The sequence below is a fragment of the Chaetodon auriga genome, chromosome 15, assembly GCF_051107435.1.
Source record: "Chaetodon auriga isolate fChaAug3 chromosome 15, fChaAug3.hap1, whole genome shotgun sequence".
Lineage (NCBI taxonomy): Eukaryota > Metazoa > Chordata > Actinopteri > Chaetodontiformes > Chaetodontidae > Chaetodon > Chaetodon auriga.
The window spans coordinates 24,821,006-24,836,433 of NC_135088.1; the positions used below are offsets into that span (position 1 = coordinate 24,821,006).

The window sequence follows — 15,428 nt, forward strand, 5'->3', positions numbered from 1 at the left end:
GAGCAGGCTGAACAGCTATGGAAGAAAAAAGAACAGCTTGAATTTGATACTGAAATTGCAGCTTCCACTGCTAAGTTAGTGGTGTTAATGAGCAGTGGTGGACAAAGTAGAGTAATAGATGGGATGGAATCATACACAAGGAGACGTGCAAGACCTAAGGAAAAAGACAGACCTCTCAATCCTAATGCCAACACATTTAATCCCTTAGCAGAGACTGCAAGGAAAAACACAGACGTGTCCTTAAAACGATCTCTTCCACAACCAGGCCAACACGTCTCTGACTCAGTAACCAAGATCAAGGCATCAGAATCTCAAGTACATGGAGCAACAACACAATTGCTGGATTCTGGACTGTTCATACTATCTTCTCCCAGCCAAGACAGCAATTTCTACAATGTATTATGTAGACAAAATCAGATAGAAGAGCTCCTGGTGCAACAGCAAAATTCTGTACTCTTTCTTTTCTCTACCAAGAAGAGAAATGCCAGTTTTGATGGAGATCCTCTTTCATACAGAGCATTCATCAGAGCATTTCAGCACTGTGTAGGAGAAAAGACCAACAAGAGAGATTGTCTGTACTTCCTGCAGCAGTACACAAGAGGGCAGCCACAAGAACTTGTACGTAGCTGCCATATGGCTGCTGACAGAGGCTATGCAAGGGCAATGGAATTGCTGCAGGAGCATTTTGGAAACAAACTTAAAATCACGGCTGCATATGTGGAAAAGGTGCTTGGATGGCCTTCAAAAAAAGCTGAAGATGTCAAAGGCCTGCAAGCTTATTCACTCTTTCTGAGTGCTGCAATGCAATGGAAGAGTTGGAATACATCAAGGGGCTTGATATGCTAGCAAATATGAGAGCTGTGGTCCACAAACTCCCTTACCAGTTAAGAGATGGCAAACAAGAGCCATTGGGTTGTTAGAGCGCTACCAATGTAGGCTTCTTTTATGGATATTGTTGTTTTCATCCAACACCAAGTAAGAATTGCATCTGATCCCATCTTTGGAGATTTACAGGACAGTAACTATGGACAACCAAGTAAATTTGGGGATGGGAACAAGTCACTGTCAAGGACAAAGATCAAGGGAAATAGTTTTGCTACAACTACTGTAATAGCTGATCAGAGCGCAGCTGAAGGCACTGCAGTTAAGTGTTCAGTCTAAGACTACAAAGACAAATTCACGTTTGTCTTGCTCCCGTGATCATGGGCTGGAGCAATGCCCTCTGCTGGAGAAAAGACACATAGGAACAAGATTAGCTTTCTCTAGGATAAAGGCATCTGTTTTGGCTGCTTGCACAGTGGGCATATGAGCAAAGATTGCGAGAGGCGCATGAATTGCAAAGTTTGTGGCCAACAGCATCCTAGTGTTGTTCATATCAGCAGGAAAGAAAAGGGCACAGACAGAGACACATTTCATGAAAAATCAGTGGATGGTACACTTGCCTCTATTTGTGGACATACAGGAGCCAGTAGTAGTGACAGTGTTTGATGGGTGATTAATGCACCTCTTCAGGGAAGCAGTGGCGAGCATCGTGGCTGCTCTGTAGTGGCTGTGCATAGGATTGCAGTTGACAGATTGGAAGAGTTGCTTGTTAATCAGTATAATCATGATTTTAACAAGAAAATATGAGGTGAACAGGAGGAGATGTCGAGAGAAGAAAGGAGGTTCATGGATGTTGTAGAGAGCTCAGTCCGGCTTCAAGATGAGCATTATAAAAAGCTTCCATTCAGGACTGATGTTGTTGTGCTTCCAAATAACCTCAGTGTTGCTGAACAACGAATCCAGGGCCTTCCACTTTGAGTGTAGAGCTTTCCTTGTGGATGTTATTTGCAAGGGATATGCTGAGAGAGTACCACAACATCAGCTGAAGCAACCTGATGGCAAAGTGTGGTACATTCCCCATCATAGAGTGTGCCATTCAAAGAAAGGGACACTGCAGGTGGTGTTTGACCGTGGGGCCAAGGAAAGGAACGTCTTTGAAGGGTGGATATGGTGCTGTCAGCTACATCAGGATGCAAAATGGACTATTCACGTCGCCTCTGTACTTGGCAAGGCTAGAGTGGCACCTCTGAGGCAGATGACAGTACCCCGCATGGAACTCACAGCTGCTGTTCTTGCTGTCCAAGTTGATAGGATGCTTCAAGCACAGCTGCAACTCAAACTGGAGAAGTATGTATTTTGGACAGATAGCACCTCCATCCTCAAGTACATCAGAAATGAGGACAAAAGATTCTATACCTTTGTTGCGAATAGAATATCTGACATCAGAGAAGTATCAGACATCTTACAGTGGAGGGGCTTCAATGCAACATACGTTTCCCACTGTGGTTTTCACTCACTAACTCCTCCCCTTGGCTACAGACAAGAGCAAACATGTCCAAGAAGTCAGATGTGTGGCTGCACTTTAAAATATGCCCCAACAACCCTCAAAAGGTTGAGTGCCAGATTTGCCAAAAGCAGTTGGCATATTGCAAGTCAACAACCAATTTGGGAAATCACTTGAAAAACGTAAGTAATAGTAAGATTGTACACAAGCCACATGTGACTAAAGCTAACGTTACATTAGCCTACATTACAAGGCCAGCTAAGTAATTGTAAATTGTATCTGCTTTTGTAGGTGCATTTTCAGGTTGCGTCTGCACAAGGCACGTCACAGACAACACTTGACTCAATGTTCAATAAGATTTCGGACAACAGAAAGCGAGCCATAACAGATTCAGTAGTCACGTTCATTGCTGAAGACATGAGACCAATAAATATCGTGGAAGGGAGCGGATTTAAATGCTTAATTAAAACACTGGAGCCACGGTATACTTTGCCCAGGCGAGAGATTATTTCACATGCTCTTGCAGAAAAGCACAAGTGCATACGCAATAAAGTCCTTAGTGACACTGAGAAGTGCTCCGCTATTAGTTTCACAACAGATATATGGACCAGTCAACAAATGGAGGCATACATGACAGTGACAGCTCATCTGATAAACAGCGACTGGAAGTTAAAAAATTATGTGTTGGAAAGTCAGTTGAGGAGAGTCACACAGCCAGTAACATGCACCTGCGTGCACTGTGCAGGACATACACCTCAGCTTTGCGTTAACGCAGCACTAAAACATGACCCTGTATTACGCACCATGGCTGCTGGAAGGCGACTTGTTGGGCATTTTAAAAAAAGTGCAAAAGCATACGCAGCATTAAAAGAAAAACAGCAAGCACAGCAAGTCCCAGCGCAAAAACTCATACAAGACGTCGCAACTTGCTGGAACTCAACGTGTTTCATGCTGGAGTGTCTTTGTGAGCAACGGTGGCCAATCTCAGCTGTCCTATCTGATCCCAGCGTCACCAAAAAAATGACAGAAATCTTGACCTGACATCAGCCCAGTAGATCATCGCAGAGGAAACTGTTGCCATCCTCAAGCCCTTCATCACTCTGACTGAACTATTGTCACAAGAAGAAAACGTGTCCTTGTCAGCAATGGTGCCAATGCTGACAAATCTTAAAAGACGACATTTAAGAGAACAAGATGACGACAGTGCCACCACAAAAGCTCTAAAAAAGAAATTGGTGGAGGAAATTGATAGGAGGTGGCGCGTCACAGATGCAACTGAGCCTACTGTCCTCGGCGCAGCTACTGACCCCTGGTGCAAACAGTTAAAATGGTTATCTGAGAAGGAAAAGCAACAGGTGCACAGAGAGGTGACTGCGTTGGCTGAGAGCTTGGCATCAGCTGGCGTGGATGAAGGAGGGAGCGAGGCGGCTTCATCCATAAAAAGAGCCAAAACAGGACCTCCTCCTGTCAATGGATGAAGATGATGGAGAACCATCTCAGGGAGGTACAAGTGCAAACACCACAGAGTGTGAACTGGATGACTTTTTAAAAGACAGATCCAGAATGGATTCAGGCCCACTGGACTGGTGGAGACAAAATGCACACCGTTATCCTAAGTTGGCAACTGTAGCGAAGCATTTTCTTTCCATCCCTGCCACTTCAACCCCTTCGGAGCGCATCTTTTCAAAAGCTGGATTTATTGTTAACAAATCCAGAAGTTCCCTGTTGTCCAAGCATGTGAACACATTGGTCCTTCTCTCAACAATCTAAAGCAGGTTGAGAAGCAGTGAGTACAGCAGTGAGTGAATAGCACTTGTGCCCATATCTTAGCTCATAGCTCAGTAGGATGTGCTGTAATTCATTTCCTTTTTTTTTAAAAAAAAAAAAAAAAGAAACCTACCTCAAATGACAGCTTAGATTTTATTTTGTTTAATTTTAATAGAAGCAATGCTGTTAATTTACGATTGACAGATTGTAGCACTATGCGTAATTGTGTTATTATTAGGCCTCAAATGATGGAGACAGGTCATCGTGTTTATTTTGTTTATGTTAAGGAAAGATAAGCAATCCTGTTGTTATTTAAGACTATATGTGCACTGACAGATTGTGTTTTATTTTTTGTAATTTGTGTGCTTTTATAAACCCTCAGATGAAAGCTAGAATTTGTTTTTGTGCAATTTTATTTTAATCAAGGGAAGAGGAACAATGTCGTCTGTTTACGTTTTTTTTTTTGCTTGTTTATTTGTTTGATGTGAACTTAAATAACAGGAAGCAATGTCTGTTAGGCCTATAAGATTTCAAGTTAATGTCCACTTTGTGTTTCAATAGATTGTTGTTGGTTGAATTGAACAAATAAAGGCTGGCCCCAATAGGGGCCAAGTGAAAAAAAAGTCATTATCTGGTCTGATTCTTGCATGAATTGACTAAAAAATTTTCACAGTAGGCTATATCAGAGAACGGGGAGATTAATGCCATGGGCTATTTCTTATTTGAAATGGATAAAGGTGTTCTATAGGCTATAGTCTACTGTTGAGCTAAGGGAGAATACCCTATTGTGTAATTAAAAAAAGAAAAGAAAAAATCTCCTACAAGGAAATGGAAGGCCCGATGCGCAACGGAGTATAGATTATCCTGCTTAGAACATGGACAACTAAGTCTTTCAAATAGGCTGTGTGACTCAAAATGAATGATAAAAATTAAACAGATTTTATTGATGTAGAATATGCTGATGCTGACATTGTCCATTAGGCCGCTCTGAGTCTGGTGTCAGGTGATAGTTCTGATGCTCTGAGTTGCGCATCTGCCTGATTTGTCTGCAGTTTGCGCGAGGGTTTTAATTTTCAATCAATACACTAGCCTACTTATCAGCAACCAGAAGTGTTTTTTTTTTTTTTTCAATTCAGAATACTTTTATCTTAATTCTAGCATTGTTTTTGGTTTGGAGTGTCCCCCCAGCCCAGAGATTCTACAGTGAAATTGAAGCATTGATGTCTGGTAGGTCTGGAGTGAAAAGGGAAAGCACCATTTACAAGCTGGATCCTATTCTGCAGGATGGGTTGCTCAGAGTGGAGGGCAGCAATGCCCGAAAGGGCTAAACATCCTATCATTCTCTCCAAAAAGCAGCATGTGTTATCTTTGATTCTGAAGCACATCCATAATCAACTTGGTCATTCTGGCAGAAATCATGTTCTCTCCAGATTGTGTAGGAACTATTGAATCACAAATGGCAATGCTGCAGCAAAGAAAATGATCTCAAACTGTGGAGTTTGCAGACGGCAAAGAGGAAAGTCAATTGAGCAAAAAATGGCAGGCTTGCCAAAAGAGAGAATTTCTCCTGACCTCCTTCTATTTACTAATACTGGAGTAGATTATTTTGGACCTTATTTTGGAGTGTGCCTACTCATTGGACACAGGCTCATGCATCAATGCTTTGCGCAGATTTGTCTGTAGACGTGGTCAAGTTTCTCACATGAGATCAGACAATGAAACTAATTTCATTGGAGCAGAAAGGGAGTTGAGAGAGCCTCTTGCCGCTTTGGACCACAGTAAAATCCAGAGAGCTTTTCTACAAGAGGGAATAGAGTGAAGCTTCAACTCACCAGCAGCATCTCACCACCGAGGAGTGTGGGAACGGATCATCAGGATGATTAAAAAGATACTTAACTCAGTACTGCAGCAGCAGACATTGGATTATGAAGGCTTTTACTCAGTTTTGTGTGAAGTGGAGGCTATTCTAAACGGCCGTCCCATTGCTAAGGTATCTGATGATCCCAATGACCTTGAAGCTCTAACTCCCAGTCATCTGCTGACAATGAAAGGCAAACCACCAGCCAGTGTTAATTTTGTCAATGAAAATTCTGACAATAAGTATTCGTTGATGGAATTTTATTGCATGACTAAATTGTAGCGACAATGTAAATGAAAAAAATATTGAACACAAAAATTACAACGAAGTCTCTGTTCACCATGCCCTGATGACTAAAGACAAGATGAAATCTCTATTCATCATGCCCTGACGACTAAAGATGAGACGAAATCTCTGTTCATCATGTCCTGACGACTAATGACGAGACAAAAATGGACAATCTGGTTGTTGTTTTCATTTTTAACCAATCACTTCTGCAAGTCAAATTCTCTCACTGCCCCATCGCATTGGATGTTTTTACCCCCTGCTTGGTACATGCCAGGTGCATGTGGGGTGCCCGCTGATAGATAATAACCAGGCAAGCTAACATTCACGTTGTCTAAGCTAGCTAATTTAAAGCCGAAAGAAACTATTTTAGTAGGTGCTGGCCACTCAAAGATGAGTGTCTCACCTTCACCAGCATGTCAGGTGGGAAGGAAGAGGAGAGACAACCTATGAAAATATTTATCTTATATCCCATCCGAAAAAAGACTGTGCATCGTTTCCAGTGAGAATAGAGCAGTTTGCGGAGTCAGTGCCATTCACTGTCTCAAGTCAGTCTTTGAGCAAACTAAGCATTTTTGCCAATCTGTTTGAGGTTGCTATAATGTTAATCTATGCGTTTTGCTCAACCTCCTACCAATTTTAAAGGCAACAAGCCCTGGAGGAAACTGCTTATGTTTTGTTATCAATGTGATGTGTGTTTTTTTAATAAGATGTATTTCAGAGGGCGGCACGGTGGCACAGCAGGTAGTACGCGTGCCTCACAGGTCTCTGGTTCGATCCCCGGGTCGGGCAGGGCCTTTCTGTATGAAGTTTGCATGTTCTTCCTGTGCATGCGTGGGTTCTCTCTGGGCACTCCGGCTTTCTCCCACAGACCAAAAACATGCTCATTAGGTTAATTGGTGACTCTAAATTGTCCATAGGTGTGAGTGTGAGTGTGAATGGTTGTATGGCTGTATGTCTGTCTATGTTGCCCTGCAATTGGCTGGCGACCGGTTCAGGGTGTACCCCGCCTCTCGCCCATTGCCATCTGGGATAGGCTCCAGCCCCCTGCAACCCCAAAAGGGATACGCGGGTATAGAAGATGAATGAATGTATTTCAGAGGAGTTTTGTTAAAAAAAATGACACCCCCCCCCCCACCTGTACATACAGTCACAGTGCCATGTATTCAGAAAATAAAAAAAAATAAAATCCCTCGCAATATCATGAAACTGTCTGAGAAAATTATGACTAAAACATTTGACTAAAATTAAACAAACTGGATTTGACGGACTAAATCATGATGAAAACAAAATAAAAGACTAAAATGTGACTTAAACCAACTACAATTTTCAGTGAAGTGACTAGGACTAAAACTAAATTTAATATTAGTTTCAGCAAGTGACTAAAACTAAATTTAAAATGATTTTCATTAAGCGACAAAGACTAAAACTAAGTTTAAAATTCTTGTCAAAATTAACACTGCCACCAGGACTTTTTGAAAGCACAGACTGTTATGTTATAAGACGTTGGAAACAAGTGCAGTACATCGCTGACTTGTTCTGGAAAAGATGGATACGTGAGTACTTGCCTTTGCTCCATGAGCGCCACAGGTGCAATAAAGAGAAAAGAAATCTTGTTCCAGGAGACATAGTCTTGATAGCTGACTCTACAGCTGCCCGCAGTTCTTGGCTGCTGTGCAGACTTCAGGACACCTTTGCTGACAAACGAAGATTTGTATGGTCTGCACGCGTTAAGACAAAGACGGGTGTATTAGAAAGACCTATCACAAAGCTTTGTCTGTTGCAAACAGCACAGTAGCTTTGTTTTCCGGACCAGTGGTAAAGACTAGGTCCCAATGGTGGGTTAAGTACTGGTACCTCTGACCCCAAGAAGTTTTCATCTGGATCATCCTAAATAGACAATAAGAAGACTGTTACCTGACATTTCAGTATGACAGCATACTCAAATGAACTACAAACATCAAAAGAAATATCCTTTGGGCTCAGAGCATGAGTATATATGGTGGCTGTCCCTTGTGGACTTGAACCTGGTCATCACAGGGACCAGAAGCTGTCAGTCAAGAAGCCCCTCTCTCTAGACAAGGACTCAGACCAGGACCAGTACTGCTTAGATAGTACTTTCACTTTTTGTACTGTAAGTATATTTTGACTTAAGTAAAATGTTAAATGACTTTTGTTTGTTATATAATCTGCATTGGAGTGTTGCTACGTTTACTTCAGTAAAATATCTGAGTACATCCTCCACCAGTTCTGACAAAAAACAGAGTTTACATTAAATAAATAGATTACAAATACGTTTATATTGGGATAGAATGTATATACACTTAAAGTGTACTTACGGTAAGGATGATCCAGATGATGATAAAAGAAGCTTTAAAAAGGATTGTTCAATTGTCTGTTGTTGTGACACAAGTGTGAGTGTATATATAAGATATGCCTTGTATGTACATGCTTTTCTGCATCTGTATGTGCTACACTGAATGACATAGTATTTCAGAGTATGTCATATACTTTTAATCATGTAAGTTTAAGTGCACTATTATATGAATAGTATGTTTTAAATGTCATAAGTAAGGCAAATATATAAAATACTGGAAACATACTTTGCGATATTTAAATTTAGAGACTGCTTGAATCAGGCCTTCATGGTCAAATTGCTGTAAAGAAACCACTACTGATGGAGACCAGCAAGAAGAAGGGAATTGTTTGGGCCAACAAACACAAGGCATGTGCATTAGACCAGTGGAGATCTGTACTGTGTTAAAACAGATGGTATCTGTATGTGTGGTTCCCACCATGAAGCATGGAGGAGATGTGATGTTGTGGGCATGCTTTGCAGGTGACACTGTTGGCGAATTTTTCAAAGTGCCAGGCACTAGCATGGCTACCACAGCATTCTGCATGGACATGTAATCCTGTATGGTTTGTGCTTTGCAGGACCGTCATTTTTTTTTTCATATGAGCATTTATTCACATCTTCAGACACAAGCATTCACCATTGTCTCCGTTTGGATTTTTAAGCTGTGTTTATGTGTGTGTAGGGCAGCAGTGAAGGTCTGGACACCAGAAGGCAGTTGGCATCTATGCTGAGATCTCTGGCTGATGAAATGGAAACAGGGATGCCCGAAGTTCGCTCCACTCACATGAAGAGAGACTTCATCATGAACAGACTGCCACCATACAGCCAGCAGCAGCTTACACCATGTGAGCTTATTTGTTGTCAATTGCATGTGTTCAAACGTGTACATTCATAGAATTTACTTTCCCATTTTGTGTGTCTGTGTGTGCCCATGTATTACTCACGTTATGGGGACATAAATGTGTTAACACAGACACATTGTGGTGACTCAGCCTTACTTGTGGGGACAAAATACAGGTCCCCACAATGTAAATCATTTCATTTTAGAGTGAAGACTGGGGTTAAGGTTAGGTTTAGATAAAAGGGTTAGGGTTAGGCAAGTGGTGGTTATGTTTAGAGTACAGTACTGTGTTTTAGGAAGGTGAGATCAGCCAATATCATTAAGAACTATCTTCGGCATAAAGAAGAAGAACAAGTCCTGGAAGTGATGGTATGGCCCCCACAGAGCCCTGATCTTAACATCATTGAGTCTGTCTGGGATTACATGAAGAGACAGAAGGATTTGAGAAAACCTACATCCACAGAAGATCAGTGGTTAGTTCTCCATGATGTTTGGAACAACCCACCAGCCATGTTCTTTCAAAAACTCTGTGCAAGTGTACCTATTAGAATTGATCCTGGTTTGAAGGCAAAGGGTAGTAACACTAAATATTGATTTGATTTTTCTTTTGTTCGCTCACTTTGCATTTTGTAAATTGATAGGGTTAGGGTTGCAGTTAAATTTTTAATTCAATTTTATTTGTACAGTACTAAATCACAACAGAAGTTGTGTCAGGACACAAGCTCTTTTATCTACAGAGACCCAACAATTTCCTCATGAGCAAGCACTTGGTGACAGTGGCGAGGAAAAATTTCCTTTTAACAGGCAGAAACCTTAGGCAGAACCAGGCTCGGGTGAGAGAGAGAGAGCGAGAGACAGACAGAGAGAGACAAACAGAAATGCAATCACAGTAACAGTGACAGTGGATGTAATAATAGTAGTAGTAGTTGCAGTGGGTGTCAGGCAGGGCCATGGCAGGAGACGTAGCTGTAATCCACAATCCGGATTCAGCCACTATCCATGGGAACCTGTGAGACAACAAAGCACAAAGACTCCAGGGAAGAAGCTAAGTTAGTAACACGCCGTGGTAGGACATGAAAACATGCAGATGGAGAGGGAGAGAAGGACAGAGGAGCTTGGTGTATCTTTGGAGGTCCCCCAACAGTCTAATGCTATAGCAGCATAACTAGAGGCTGGCCCAGGGCAAGCTTGAGCCAGCCCTAACTATAGGATTTATCAAAAAGGAAAGTTTTAAGCCTACTCTTAAATGTAGAGACAGTGTCTACCTCCCGGACGAAGACTGGAAAATGGTTTCACAGGAGAGGAGCTTGATAGCTAAATGCTCTGGCTCCTGTTCTGCTTTTGAAGACTTTAGGAACCATAAGTAAGCCTGCATTCTGGGAACGCAGTGTTCTAGTTGGGTAGTAAGGAACTATGAGCTCTTTAAGATAAGATTGTGCCTAACCATTTACGTTTTTATAAGTAAAGAGGAGGGTCTTAAATTCTGTTCTAAATTTTACAGACAGCCAGTGCAGAGCGGCTAATATGATATATAAGCGAGTTTCTAAGGTGTTTAGGGCCTAGTACTATAACTTCAATTTGTCCGAGTTTAGCAACAGAAAATTGCAATTGGTCATCCAGGTCTTTATGTCCTGAAGACACACTTGTAGTCGAGTTAACTGATTGGTTTCTTCTGGCTTCACTGATAAATATGACTGGGTATCATCTGCATAGCAACGAAAATTTACTGAGTGTTTCCTGATAATGTTCCCTAAAGGAAACATATATAAGGTGAATAGAATAGGTCCAAGTACAGAACCCTGCGGAACTCCGTAGCTGACTTCAGCGTGCACAGAGGAGTCATCATTAACGTGTACAAACTGAGTGTGAACTGAAAAGTAGGATTTACACCAGCTTAGTGCAGTTCCCTTAATGCCAATGAAGTGTTCCAGCCTCTGCAATAGGATATCATGGTCAATGGTGTTGAATGCAGCACAGATCTAATAAGACTAGTACTTTGATGTAATTAGAAGGTCATTTGTAACTTTATCCAGTGCTGTCTCTGTGCTAAAATCCTCAAATAAACTATTGTCCTGTAGAAAGTCACACAGCTGATTAGCAACTGCTTTGTCAAGAATTTTTGAGGGGGGCATACCATCACATCACCAGGACTTCTTGTTCTTCTTCAGAAAATGTAATGTCTACGTAATGTCCCACAAGTGATGAAAACCTAACACGTGTGTGTGTGTGTGTGTGTGTGTGTGTGTGTGTGTGTGTGTGTGTGTGTGTGTGTCACAGCTGGGAAGATGCCTTCCTTGGAGGACATGGTGTGTTTGAGGTTTAAAGAACATGTAGTAATAACAGTGGAGCCCAGCCAAGAGCGAACAGTAAGTCCTTGAAAGCTTTAATTTTAAATACTTAAAGTCCAGAGTGTAGGATTTAAGGGGATGTATCAGCAGAATTGGAATTTAAGATTCAAAATTATGATTTCATTTGTGTATAGTCACCTGGAGGTAATAGTCGTTTTTTTGTTACCTTAGAATAAGCTCCTAATATCTATGGAGGGAATTGGTCCTCTTCCACACATCTACCATTTTTCTGCAGTAGCCCAGGACTGACAAAATGAACACTTATGCATTTTTGTATTTTTGCATTTTTAGCGGCCACCATAGAGGATGGTGAGGCAAGCGGTATTCAGTTGGACCTCACTGCTAGATGCATCTAAATCCTACACACTGGACCTTACAGCTTGTTGACCCTGGCTTGTTGCCAGCTGAGGCATTGCCTTTCAGCACTCTGTCATATGACACCATAAGGCACATATCCTGACACTCAGAAAAGATTGAATTCAGTGACATGCTCAGGTCTGTGGGTATGTGTTTCAGGATGAGGCCACAGAGCTCGTAGTCTTTGTCTTACATTCGTTGAAGAACCAAAGGGAGAGCCACATGATGGGTGACAGCTATGATGAAAAGGTGGAACGGGACATCTCCAGGGTAAGATGTTGAATCACTGAATCCTGTTCTCCTTGCTCAGATGCATATGGTGCTGGCAGGATGCAGTGTTTTGTTCACCCTTTTTGAAGCAGGTGTGGGGAATGTCTGGCCTCGGGGCTGTATGAACCCCTCAAGACCATTTGATCTGGCCTGTGAGAAAACTCAGAAACTCAAAAAATTCTTTTGGCATCAATTACTTTTTGTCTGAGAACAGAAAGTGACATAAAACAATAAACTGAATGCAACATCAGAAAATTAGAATCTGCTTTATTGGCCAATTATGTCAAGTATGGTACATAAAAGGAATTTGAACATGTACACAGTGGTTACATCATTTTCATCATCATTTTCAAACCAGGGGGTGCACCCCCTAGGGGTGGCCCGCAGTTATGACGGGGGGCACAGCAAGGCTAAATATAAATGATGCATCATTGTTCTGAATTACTAGCAAATCATGGACAAGTTTGTGAAAGGACTGCCAGGTAAACAAAGTCGAAGATGAATCTACATCAAATGTCACAACTACCAAAAGACAAGAAAATATGACGAGGCATATCTCACCCTCGGCTTCAACAGTATAACAATGGGTAATGAGGAAAGACCACACTGTGTTGTGTGTCTCAGAAGGTTTTTCATTATCATCCTTATTATTCTTTGTTGTATATGTTTTGTGTTTGTCTGTATGTTTAAACTGCTGCTGCAACAGAATTGTTACGTGTGAACAGGAAGAGCCTGGGCCCAGTTGCAGAGTCGTAACAAAAGGCGTTTATTGATGAACAAAAAATCACCTTTACAGGGAGAACTCCTTCAAAGTGAAAGGAACCAAAAAACACCACTGCGGGAAAAGTAGCAAAATAACGGCAAAACACAAAAACACCACAAGGGCGATAACTCACTCAGGAGGCAGAAAAACAGAAAGTGTCCAGGAGCAAACTCACTAGAAAAGGTACCAAGAAACTATCAAAATTCAAAGTGTCTAGGAGCAAACTCACTAGGAAGAATCACACAGCAAACAAAAGGCCTTTCTCAATATGCGTTCTTCTCTGTACTTGTGTTCTTGTGTACTTGAGAAACGTCATCAGTCTGAGCCCAAGTACTGTTCCAATTCAAAAGTCCGCATCTCGCCAAGTACAGTCATACTCGGATGTGTTCTTGCCCCTCCCATTTTATCGAGGATGCATCGGGTGGTGACTTGTGTGGACTTGGGGCAGCCACGTATCCCAGAATGCATTTCGTAGCAATGATCGCGGAGGAGAGGACTCACAACTGTAAAGTTACAAGTTTCGAAATACTACTGTTTTAGTAGTACGGAATGTGGTTTTAAGATTATTTTATGTGAGAAAGTGGATGTTAAAACTTAAAATCTGTGGTCGATTCATCACGATAGCGCGTAGTTTAAAATTTGCTCCAAAGTTTTCGGAGATAACCGGCAGACGAGCTGCGATGGTGACGTCATCAAGTACGCTGCCGTCCCTATTGCAGAATGACCGTCCTGCGTCCTCCCGTCCTGGAGAGACTGTACTCCCAGGTCGAACTTGCTAAGTCCGAACTGCCAAGTTCGTAAGTCCGAACTTGGCGTACTTGGTATTGAGAAACGACCAAACACTGGAGACGCGCGGAGAGAGAGACTGGTGATCAAGTCAGGAGCAAGACTAGTATGGCAAGTGCATAGAGAATAGTCTAGCACAGGAGTCAAACTGGAGCTGGCTTAAGAAGCCGGTTGATTAGCCGATGAGGTGCAGGTGTGTCCAATGAAGCCCACACATGAGGAGATCAGGCCCGCCTCTCTCTCGCGCTCAGCCTGCTGACAGAGAGGGAGGAAAGAAAACACCGTTAGACTAGGGAGAGAACACACCGGAGCCAAATCATAACAGGAATAATTTCCCAAATTGGGGTCAATAAAGTAACAGTCTAAGTCTAAGTCTGACAGCATGAAGCCGAACAAGACTCCACTTGGAGACTTCACATCCCGAACACAAAGCCCATTGATTTCTTCAGAAAAAAAAAAAAAACACTCAATTGTCGTGCACAACAGAGCTATACTAAAGAGCTATACTAAAGCAGCATCTGTGCCTTCAAATGCTCAACTCACCTCCTACAAAGCAGCGTACAGAGTTGCTCAGTGTAAAAAGATATGGCTTCAACTATGATTGATGAAGCAACAGCCAGCAAACTAAAGGCTATTCCATTGTCAGATAATACGCGAGGCGCATTTATTACATGTCAAAAGACATACAGGAGCAGCTTAATGAGAAGATACGACACAACTGTTTTGTTCTGCAGATGGATAAAGCGACTGACAGTAATAAAAACTGTTTATTAATAGCATACGCCAGATTCATTGATGCCGAAGATTTGAGGGAGGATTTGCTTTTCTGCAAACATGTAACTACCAGTTGTTCAAAATCATTGACACTTACTTGACAGAGGCTGATCTGAAATAGGAGGACTGTGTGGGGATCTGCACTGGCAATGGCAGGGAAACAAGGTGGGCTGCAAGCGCTAATCAAGCACATCTCTCCCAATGTGCAGTGGACACATTGTATGATACACCAAGAGCTGCTAGCATCTAAACAGCTGAGTTCCGAGCTGAACGATGTAATGACTCGTCAAATCCCGGATTTTTTCAGCGTTGTGCGAGGAAATTCCGCCGACACATCTGTTTTGTTTCACAGCGAGTCCCAATCGCTTTCATGTGGGAAGGTTTTAACCATTATGTTTGAACTGCGGGATGAAATCAGAATCTTCTTGGAGGAAGAGGGTAATGAACTTGCCCACAGGTTTAACAACAATTTCCTCATGAAACTTGTATACCTCAGTTACATGTTTCAGAAACTTGATGAACAAAATCTGCCGAAGCAGGGCACCAGCAAACACCTTCCACAGCTGGCAGATAAGATCACACCATTCACAAGAAAACTGGAGATGTGGGAACAGTAAGTGAAAGAGGGGAATAAAACTCATTTAAGAACATGAAATAATTCATCAAAGTCAACAAGCTGCAGAACACAGTGATC

General features: G+C 42.0%; 1 protein-coding gene across 5 annotated transcripts in view; it reads left to right on the forward strand.

Annotated features, from left to right (window-relative positions):
• The window catches only part of riox2 (ribosomal oxygenase 2), a 92,821-nt gene that overhangs the window by 62,004 nt on the left and 15,389 nt on the right, over nucleotides 1-15,428 (forward strand). For 4 of the 5 annotated variants that reach the window (XM_076750256.1, XM_076750254.1, XM_076750255.1 and 1 more), the window contains 3 exons: nucleotides 9,278-9,440; nucleotides 11,714-11,802; nucleotides 12,301-12,411. In XM_076750256.1, coding sequence (XP_076606371.1) covers nucleotides 9,278-9,440; nucleotides 11,714-11,802; nucleotides 12,301-12,411 — 363 coding nt within the window. The remainder of the gene's footprint in view (nucleotides 1-9,277; nucleotides 9,441-11,713; nucleotides 11,803-12,300; nucleotides 12,412-15,428) is intronic. The other variant, XM_076750253.1, reaches the window with a different exon arrangement.